At 41.6% G+C, this 10595-nt stretch overlaps 1 protein-coding gene across 2 annotated transcripts; it reads right to left on the reverse strand.

The window, feature by feature from the left end:
• Nucleotides 1–654: 654 nt before the first annotated feature.
• Nucleotides 655–9348, reverse strand: HDDC2 (HD domain containing 2). 2 transcript variants are annotated; one of them, XM_027897097.1, is made up of 6 exons: nucleotides 9247–9348; nucleotides 8571–8692; nucleotides 7521–7623; nucleotides 5701–5769; nucleotides 1960–2098; nucleotides 655–799 (listed from the first exon to the last, which is right to left on the reverse strand). In XM_027897097.1, exons 1-6 carry the CDS (start codon nucleotides 9304–9306, stop codon nucleotides 705–707), a joined length of 588 nt encoding a protein of 195 aa, XP_027752898.1. In that variant the 5' UTR covers nucleotides 9307–9348; the 3' UTR covers nucleotides 655–704. The 2 variants fall into 2 exon arrangements, with proteins under 2 accessions (XP_027752898.1, XP_027752899.1); XM_027897098.1 differs by lacking the exon at nucleotides 5701–5769.
• Nucleotides 9349–10595: the final 1247 nt, after the last annotated feature.

A 10595-nucleotide genomic window follows, 5' to 3' on the forward strand; every position in this document is an offset into this window, starting at 1 on the left:
AGCTATTCTGTGATTATCCATTACCTGTCAAAGAGTCTGTAAAACTCTTTTTTTACAAGAGGGGTGAGGGGGAGTAAGGAATACAAGCCTTATGGAAATGTCGGCACAGTCCTTGACACAGCACATGAACTGTGGGAAAGTTCTATGAAACAATGAAGATATGGAGAAAATATAATTAATGAGATTACCAATTTTATCCACCATCACTTCTTAAGGCTTATGTACTCAAATCTCATCTCTAAGCTCAATCAAGAGCTTGTAGAAGAACATGCTTATTGGTCTCATTTCGGTGTAGCAGTGAGTGGATATTGACCCACTGAAGGGTAATTAAATCCATACACACTTGGAAGTCACAGAACAAGACACACACAATGCATTACATGAACAGATTAGATTGCAATCAGCTAATTTTTAAACATACCTGAATTTCCCTAGTGGAGAATCTATTTGTAACTGAGACTGCATTAATCAGAGGCTGATTAAAAAAATGAAAAGGAAAAACCCAAACAAATATTTGGTCCTTGACACAAACTCTGATTTGGTGGTAACTATGCTTCCTGCTCGTACCTGGGTGATCCTGGGATTCTCAGCAATGAATGCACAGGAAAAAATCTGCTGGCAGAATCAGTGACCTTACAGAAGGAAACATAATGCACAGAATATAAAACAAAGCATTTATTATAGCTACAGCATTTAGGAACACCTCAGGAATGTGGATGAGATGTAGCAGCTATTTTTTTATTCCTCTCTGTGTTAATCAGAGATACAAGCTGAAGTATTTCTGGGTGAGAAAACTTCCCTGCAAAACAAAAGAAAGGGAAATTTAATCATAAGGCTCTCATTTTCCCACATGTAAAAGGCTGACACTGGAACAATAGCAATGATGTCACTTTAGGCTCAGAATAAATGTCAAATTATTTAAGAAAGCAAATACTCCTAGTTTGATCCAACTTCTTACCTAGAAGCTTTTATTTTGTGCCCTATTAAGATCTTAAGAGCTGAAAAAGGGATGCATCCTGACCAAGATGATCTGATACTATGTATCCTGCTACTGGAAACCACTCCAATTACAGGTGCATAATACAGGGTGTATACTGTAGGGTCTAGTCAGTCACCACCTCAGTTTAATTTACTGAATCCTGGCAGGAGGGCAAAGATGTCAATTAGAAAATTAGGTCTTCCAGCTTTGTTCATGTTGTCCTTTTTTTCCTTCTTCCCTAATCAAATTATTACATTTTTCACAGAGCTTATTATTTCCCTGAGGAGTCACTAAAGTATAAATGGGACTTGCCAGGAAGTGTCTGGTGACTGCTAGTCCTCTTCCCAAGTTTGTCTATCCCTAGGTTTTTTCCAGGACTGGCTGACTTAGTCACAAGTCCTCTTCTGGTGTTCAACTCCCTTGCTAAAATTATAAATATTATTATTTTTACCTATTTCTCCTTTCTATAAACTATCAGTTCATTTTGCAAAGGACAAAAAACAAATGATAGAATAAAATCACCTAATAAATTGCACCATTCACTGAGGTGGTTCTCACATACGAGAACCTTGGGTAGGTCACACACAACCACAGCTCATGTAGAGGTAACAAATTCTACTTCACTGGCTCGTGAGACACTAACAAAGTAGAAACAAGCTCATGCTCTGTGAAGGCTGAATACTCCTTTGTGCCCCCTCTGATGTTTCAGGGAGTTCCTTAAACACATGCAAGTGTAATGAAAGCTGGGCCTCTCTCAATAAAAAGTGAATTTGGCATAAATGAAATTCAGCCTCAGTATCTGTCTATAGATAAATACAATGTATTTTCACACTGCATTAAGGTTCCCTCAAAATATTTAGGGTACTTTAGCAATGAGTAAAAGAACTAGTTCTCACTTGCTCTGTATATCCGTCAGAAAAAAAGGTAATTTATCTATTTAATTTATGAAAGAGGAAAAATAAAAAGCCCAAATGTCATACCAGCAGTTGAATCATAAAAATCTTGCAATCTGCCAGGTGTGTTTTCCAACTCTTCGTACTCAAACGCTTGCAGTATCATCTCACACTGATCCAACTGTTTTACAAACTTGGCTTCTGCAGTACACTGGTTTTCATATTCCTGAAAAGATTTGCAGTTATATGAACATAATTTTGTTTCTCTGAAACAGAGTATTAAAAGCTCTTTATGTATCAAGAATTTTCTTCATTCGTACAAGCCACTCCATAAATATTCACCACAGTTACATCTTTCACTTGTTTTCAAGACACTATTCAGAAAAACACTTGAAATAAGTATGTGCCAAATTTATATTAAATGTAATGGGACTTAGACCACAATTCTTTTGCATAATCTTAACTCTAAACATACCAATTGTTTTGGCTGAATCAGGGATGATAGGGAGGCAACCCTGCACCATATACAAGTTAAACAATAGGTTCCATTTAATAAGATTTTACATATAAAGATCATTTGAGGCCTGGCCTAATATGAATTACCACAGTGTGTGCCTATGCATTGTCATCACTTATTTTTAAGGTCTCTTTTGCACTTTTCTCTCCCACTTGCTGTTTCCATATGGAGCCGTTCTTTACATTTCTCCTGTCATTCCTTCCTAATCTTTTTGGTCTAATCTGTCTGAGCTGCTTATGTCCTTATGTCTCTGCTAGGAGATGGGAAGGGGAGTGGTTAAGGGGTTTCCCCCCTTCAGACTTTAGGTCCTTTAATCTCTATGCTATCTTTTCCCTCTTTACAGCCATCATCAGTATGTATTTGTGAGTCATTCACATTTCTGGTCAACTCGAACAATGCTGCTGTCATTTGCTTTCAGTGATGGCTGCAGACAGGTTTGCCATTTCATTCTCTTTCACACTGCATGTAAAGTCTCATTAGCTGGTCTTCTCCTGACTTCCAAAGTCAACAAATCAACCCTAGGAAAAAGGAGTTTGTCTGCACAGGTTACCAATCACCTTGATACCCTTGGCAAGCCTGACTCCATTCATCATCACCAATAATCAGACACAGTCTTAAGTACACACTGGGCCCATCTGTGCTCCCAGATCCACAGAACCTGCACTCACAGCAGTTCTGCAGATAAGAGCAGCACAACTACAGGAAGATGTTTTCCTACTGACCAAAGAACATGGCATCCCTTTCTGCATCTTAAGACAACAGCTTGGTATGAGTGTCATCACAGTGGCAAGATGCTGGCTTTGTAATTCCAGCACAGGTAAGCGTGACAGTCATTTCCTTGCCTGACATACTATTAGGAGCCTGTCTTTAGGCTTATTACTTTACCTTTGAAGTCAGAAATCCAGAATTTAATAGCCATGACTGACTCATTTACTATTCTACTTGGATTTCGATGATACTTTGAATTTTCAGTTACATTTTGATTGTTAGTTTAGTAATCAATTTCACTTCAATGCTTTTATCTTTTTTTCCTTTCAACCTAGCTTTGCCTTAAATACTACTTCTTATTTTCTTAAATCTATTTCTACTATTTTTCTTTTTTTCTTTTTTTGGGGGGCGTTCCACGAAAGACTCTTGGCAGCATTACAAAGCAGAACTTCAGGAGAAGGACATCTAGGGCTGTTTTCCTCTAAAGGCCAGTCCCACCACCAGCAATTAAATGGGAGTATCAATCTGTTACCAACCTCTTTGTGCCATACAACCTACCGGATCTTATTCACACCTCAGCTCACATTACCCTCAAGAAACATCAGCTATAATATGTGCAGCTGTGCACGGTGCTTAAGTAAACACTGTTTCTTCCCCAAAGGTGTTTAAGACTGTGAAACAACAGCACACTTCGGAAAAACAGTAACTAGTCTTTCCAACGCCACAGGCCATCCTTTAAAAATTACTCCCATGCTTTTGCACTTGAGAATAAAAAAGCTTGACAGAGCCAAAATGTGCTGGCTAATTTACTTTATTATTTTTTTCAAACATATTGTGGATTGTTATAAAGTGAAAATATATCTGAGGCATCCTTCTGCTGCCTCTCTCCCCTACACTACACTTGCAGAGTGCCCAACAACACAGTCCAAAGCAACAGTCCTTGTAAAGCTGAAAGACAAAGAGAGACAGAGACAAGGGCAGAGCAGTGCAGGAAGGACTTGCCAAGAGTATCAACAGATCTTGCCCCACCACTGTTCAGTTCTGGTCCATAACTTTCTTCACTCACAAAAGAAATCATAGGGAAATGCCTCTGGCTATGTTTGAGAAGAGTAACGTACCAAATGATTGGAGGCTTTTTATTTTCTGCCACTTTCTTTTCACTTAAGACTAGAGGGACTACATGTGAATATTAGATTTTTAGGTTATCCTTGTTGTTATGTGGGTTGCACTCATGCTAATGCATTGCAGACTCAATGCCAATAAACTATCCTGAAGGTAGAAACAAAGACCAAATGATCAAAAGTGTGCATATATTAAATTATGGTTAATGAGAATGATGAAAAGCTAACATGCTGAAGAACTGACTCCATGGTTAACCAGCTCTTATACAATCATAAAAGAAGACTGAGACCAGCAAAGAAAAATATCAGTTCCACAGGACTAACCTTATCTATCAAAATCTCATTTTACTCAATTATAACAGCTTCCAAGGGGAGAAGGAACTAGTGCTCAGTAAAAAAATGTATACACATTATTTCCCAGATCTGATGATGGTGATTTACCCCCTTTACCTTAAAATATAGCTGAGAACCCAATCTCACTACTTGTTCACCACACAGCTGCAACGGGGGAAAAAAAAACAAACCAAAACAAAACAGGGTGTTGTAGCAAAAGGCAGAAATTGGATGCAAATATCTGGAATTTAAATATATTCCAAGCAGAAAAGCAAGAATATCAATATAAGATAGAGAATCAGGTCATAGAGTCCGAGAAACAGAATGCTTTGTTTGCAGGAACACGTGAACAAGAGGTTGTGGAAACACTTGTCCTCATGCAACTGTACGTTAGGAGAAGATGAAGCACAGTAATTATAAACTTGAATGTTTTGGAAATTATCTAATCATCCCTCATTTACAAGTATAAAGGATCTTATCAGTTAACTGCATGAGTTCACATAAAAAAGTTAAATCACTTTCAAATAGAGAAGATACTTTCCAGTCCAAACTTTTAAGGTACACAAGGTAAGAAATCCGTAATGTTTGTAGAAAAGCACTGTTTTGTGTCATATTTAAGTTCAAACTTAAGTTTTAATTTACTTTAACATTTTAAGTTACTACTGAATATTTTAGCCTAATGAGCTTTATAATAAAGAAACAGAAACCACAGAAATTACTTGTATAAAAAGCAGAAAATAGTCTGTGGCATCATCAGCTCCTGTTATTTTCTTCCTATATTAAAAGCTTCAAAGGGCCAGATATGATCAAAAGTGATAATGTAATTTAAAAAAACAGAATTATATCCAAGTGAGCTGGATGTAGAGTAAAAACCCCTTCCTTCAGTTGTACAAACAAAGCCCCGGACAGCTTCATGTGGAACTTTGAGAGGCCAGAGGCTGAAACTCGTTATTTTGGCAAAGTCCAGGGTTTCTGTTAGACAAGGATTGCAAAATGACCCTGACTCATACCACTAAGCTTTATCTCCTAAGCAAATGAATACAGCTTTCTCAGGTCAAAATAAGAGATGGCACAGTTTCACAGGTACACAGGAAGAAGAGACTGGGTCACCCTGAATTTTATCACAAGATTAAGAGAATGCAAGCTTACTTCCCAGAGTTCATAGATTTCTTTTCTGAGGTCCTCTGATAGAAGCTGGGTCAGTTGTTGCATAGCTGCCTGAAAAAAAGAAGCCATTTCCATTTACCTATTTTTTGAGCAAGAACATTTCTATCGTCTTTTCTGAATAATTATCTACTTGTTACCAAGTTTGTAGAAACAAACACTACACAGAATATTATTGTATTGTGCTGGCATGGCAAGGTTTTGTTGGAGGGGAGGGAAGGGGGCTACAGCACTGGCCAAGTAGTGGTGGAATAACTGGAATAACATATTTAAGAAGGAGGAGAAAAAATCCTGCGCAACTGCACCCCATTGCGCCCCACCACTGAAGCATCAAGGTCTTCTGCCTTCCCACCTCCTTCCAGCTCCGGAGCTCATCAGATTTCAAGGTTAGCAGGCCAAAATGACTTGCCCGGCAAAAAAAAACCCAACCCAAAAAACTTCCCCCTCAAAAAAACCTAAGTTCATTTTCTGCTGCCTTAGCTTTGGACGAGACTCATTGGTTAGACTTACTGCACAAGCAGCAAACTTCAGAACCAATGTCAGCTGTAGAGCAAAGGGGAAAAAAGAACTTTGCAGTGGAAGCAGAATATTGATAATTCCCCTGTAGCCACCTCCTGAAATTGCCACCCTTGCTGTATTTTTTCAACAAAGTATTTCAGAATCATCCTAAATATTTAATGCTTTACCCTCCTTCCTGCAAAGTAAACAGTAAAGTTCTCACTGAGTGAAATGAGAGCAGGAGCTGAAAATACTCAAGAAAACTTTTTAAACATACTTAGGCATCAAAATATCTTTTTCCTTGCCTATATTCAAACGAGAATTCTCTCTAGACAAAAGCTGAAGTCTGATTCTCAGTGACACAACAACCTTTAGAGGCTTCCAGGAAAGTTTTTTTTTCTATTCAGTGTTTTGAAGCTCTTCAAAGAGTGTAACATAATGTTTCACTGATTATTCCCCTCCCTCTTTAACGCTTATCTGTTTAAAACTTGGGATTAGGGGGACTATGACTAACTCTAGGAGTAAGATTTTGGCTAAGAAAGTGGAAATTACAGATCTATTCGTATTTGGTGTTGTTGAAGTAATATCTTTACTGACTGTAATTGTGGTACTTCATTTTCTCAATGTAATTCCTAGCATGTTCTTACACTGAACAAAAAGGCGAGTTTCTGAGGCGACACACTGCCCTCTAGCTGTGGCTACAGAAGTGGTTTACATATCTTCAGATAATGCCACAAACCAGAAATGACAAACCAACAGTTTGGATATGTACAAGGCCAAAAATAAAGTAACTCTAGGCATGCTGCACTCACAACAAAAACGACAAAAAACCCAACAAACAAAAAATAACAACAAACAAACAAAACCCAAACCAAAACAAACAAGACACCTGTGTCTGGAATGCAAACCTGTGCAAAAGGTTTCAATAAAGTCTTTGTCACAACTGCACAATCTGGCACCACACGTATGATCTGACATGAACTGTCATCAATCCCAGTCAGTTCACCCACTCCCCGCTCTCCACCTTTTGGTAAGGCTGCTGAAATGACTTGCTCAGGCTACCAAAACTACAAGTTAGTTTGGGAACAAATGGCCAAGATGAAGATTATTTCAAAGGTTCCCCTGCCATAACTTTGTACTTGATGATGTTACAGATACAAAAATCACAATGAGTTGAAAACTGTAGTTGGTTATCACAGACTTGCGTAATCCCAGTGACAGTATTATATTGCTTAGTGCCCCTTCACCAAACCATTAAAAACATACAGAATGCTTTGCAGGTGTGGCTTCGTGCCTTGTGTCCATACCTCTTCTCTCCTGTGTTTCTCTTCTTTTGAAATATTATCTGCAGGAGCAATATCTCCAACAATGCACTCAGCCATATCATGAACCAAAGCTAATCGTATGCATCTGATAAGAAGCAAAGACAGAATAATTACCTTTTCAGCATTTTAAGTTATATCTTGTTATCCACAAAGCTATCCACAGAATTTATACCCTTCCTCTATTCTACAGGTTAGCTGGAGGTTTTTTTAAACTTTACATTTTTCACTTCTTTGCCAAGAGAAGTAGTTTCCACCTAGACACATTTTTAGTTTCTGATTTCTAGCTCCTGCTGCTTGTAAATACATATTTAAGTATAAATACACCATGTACCAGAGCACAGCATTCAAAAGTCATGTACTTAGCTTTTGTACACTTGGCTTTCAGAAATGTTGTGATAATTAACTATATGATATACTTCATGTTATTCCTCCAATAGGTAGAAGGTAATCTGCTTAGAGCCATCTCAAATTCACTGTATAATCTGACAGCTCTGTGGCTATGCCAGTTTGCAGCAGAATGTTCAAAAATGCCTTCACATCAGCTTCTGAAGGGACAAAGTAAGCATGATCCCATACTGGACTTGAGAACTCATTCAATAATGAATTTTTCTCTACTGTGCTAGAGGTTTTCTGAGGTTTCTTAAATGCTGCTGAGTGCTAGTTCAGTCAAAATCTCAAAATCCACATGGTGTATGGCTTTGCCCTTGCTGTCTGTTGCTTTAGACTGTGTTTAACAAATGTCTTCAGCTTGCTTACTTACGGCTTGAGAGAAGGCCAGCTCAGAGCCTCTGCACTAAGGACTTGCCTCTGCACTTGCAGTCTAGCAATAGAAGTTTTTAGCCCCTTTCAGTTCTCCCGGTAAACAGCACCCTGTCCAAAGGATGGAGGAAAAAAAGAGGGAAAGGGTTTTCAAACTCCTTCAGTGTGTTTTAAAAAGTTTTTACTCAGGATGCCAGCTCCTTTTAGCATTCTGTCTGCAACTCTCCTGCAACACTGGCACATGGTCACAAAAACTAGAGGCAGTCTCCTCACCTGTCCTTGTTAAGGCTTTTGTCTTCAGTCACCAAAGCCATCATCGCCATCCTGTACATGTGATCGGATACGCTCTCCGGCTTCGCCACGTTCCTGTACACCCATCCTGTCCGCGGTACTCTCTGCGCGAGCATCACAGAATCACCGAATCAGTTAGGTTTGCAAATACCGCTGAGGTCACGGAATCCAACCCTTGGCGGGACACCACCATATCCCCTAGACCGTGGCACCGTAAACGTTAAAACCCTTGAAGTACCTCTCTTCAGAGAGACCAGCAGAAATTTTGCCCCACCGTGACCTCCACGCGCCGGTGAGCCTTCCGATGCCTTCAGCAAACACCTGCCCCAACCGGCAGCACCGGGCTGCCCGAGGCTGTGCCCGGCCAGGAGCACGGCCCAGCCGCAGCCGGAGAGCCGGGGCCCCCTGCCCTGCCCTGCCCCGCCCGGTGCCCCCCCCTCTCCCCGCCGCAGCCCCAGCCCGGCCCGGCCGCCCCCGCTCCGGGGCCGCTACGCACACCCCGGGCGGAGGCCCCGGCTCTCCGCCGGCCTCCACCGACCGCTGACCGGGCACTGCCGGGGAAACCCGCCCCACGGGAGGCCGATGGGCATGGGAACACGCACACCCCGGCAGCCCCCGCAGCTGCTCCGGGTCCTTCCCCTACAGCGTCCGCGCCCACCTTGAGCTGCCCCAGCAGGCGCAGGAAGGGCAGGAGCCCGGCCCCGCCGCTCGCCGCCATCCACCGCCCGGCAGCACCCCCTCTCCGCCCTTTCCTCCTCCTCCTCCCCCTCCTCCTCCTGCCGGGAGCGGAAGGAAGCAGCGGTCGGGCGGGTGCCGCGCTGCCCGCCCCGTGCCCAGCCGAGCGCGGTGAGGAGGGCGGGGGGTGTAGGGAAGCGGTGTCTGTGGGCTGCGGGGTGTGTGGCGGAGCAGCGCTCCCGGAGCTCTGCCTCCTCGGGGATCCATGAAAAACCAGAATGCTTCGGACTGCGATTGCAACGGGAAAAGAGCAAGAGAAGACGGGCTGCTCGAGGGCCATGAGAGGGGAAGGGAGGTGGGCGGCCCGTCCTCTGATCTCCCGTGGTGCAGCGGGGAGGAGGGGAAGGCAGCTCATACTGCAGCCGAAACTGAGCATCTCGGTGACCTTTACCATAGTTTGAAAAAAAAAAAAAAAGGAGAAAGGTAGATATTGCAAACTCATGTATATTATTCACAGAAGATAGGGTGGTTACCAGGGTTGTTAACGAGTTTTAAGTTATTCTGGGAACTCACGGAGTCTGGCTGCAGGCACTTCCACCACTTTTACAAGTTGAACACGTAACACACTGAATCACTTGACGGTGGATTCTCAAAATACCTTGCGTTTCTTCGCTATTTTTATATTGCCAACTGAAATAGCAACTAATGGTTTAAATGTGGTGGTGAAATAGTGTTTTCAGAAAACAACCTCTGCAGTTTGCCAGATATCAACAGATGGCAGAATATTTTTATTTTTGCTCATGCATGTGCTTAAACTCTAATAATAAAGTCCAGACACTATTTTGGTGAACGTTTTAAGGCTATCTTCCAACAATAAACAAGAATTCTAGACCAGGAAAGTCATAACCTTTACACTGGTTCGCAATCATAGAGGTTGGAAAGGACTTCTGGGTATTGCAGCCCAGTTTCTGTGCTTGAAGTGAATCACATCTGTTGTGGTTTTTTCTTGACAGTTCTTGAAGCCATCCAAAATAAAAATTACATAGCTTGTCCAGGTTAACTACCTTCATGTAAGTAATTTGTTTCACAGTGTCTTCTTTGGACCTTCTGAGCCAGTTGTGCCCATGGTTTCCTGTTGTATTGCACACCACTACCAAGGGAAGTTTAGCTCTGCCATATTTGTAATCCCCCTTCAAGTAGTTGAATGTTGCTGTTATATGATCCCCGACACTCTTCAACAGGCAAGACAGTCCCAGAATACCTCAATATTTTCGAAATCATCATGTGATTTAGATCCTGATTGTCTTGGTAGTGTTCACTGAAGCTGCCCTG

Source organism: Empidonax traillii, unplaced genomic scaffold, assembly GCF_003031625.1.
Source record: "Empidonax traillii isolate 1590-97213 ecotype Southwest subspecies unplaced genomic scaffold, ASM303162v1 scaffold528:size513120, whole genome shotgun sequence".
NCBI classification, from domain to species: domain Eukaryota; kingdom Metazoa; phylum Chordata; class Aves; order Passeriformes; family Tyrannidae; genus Empidonax; species Empidonax traillii.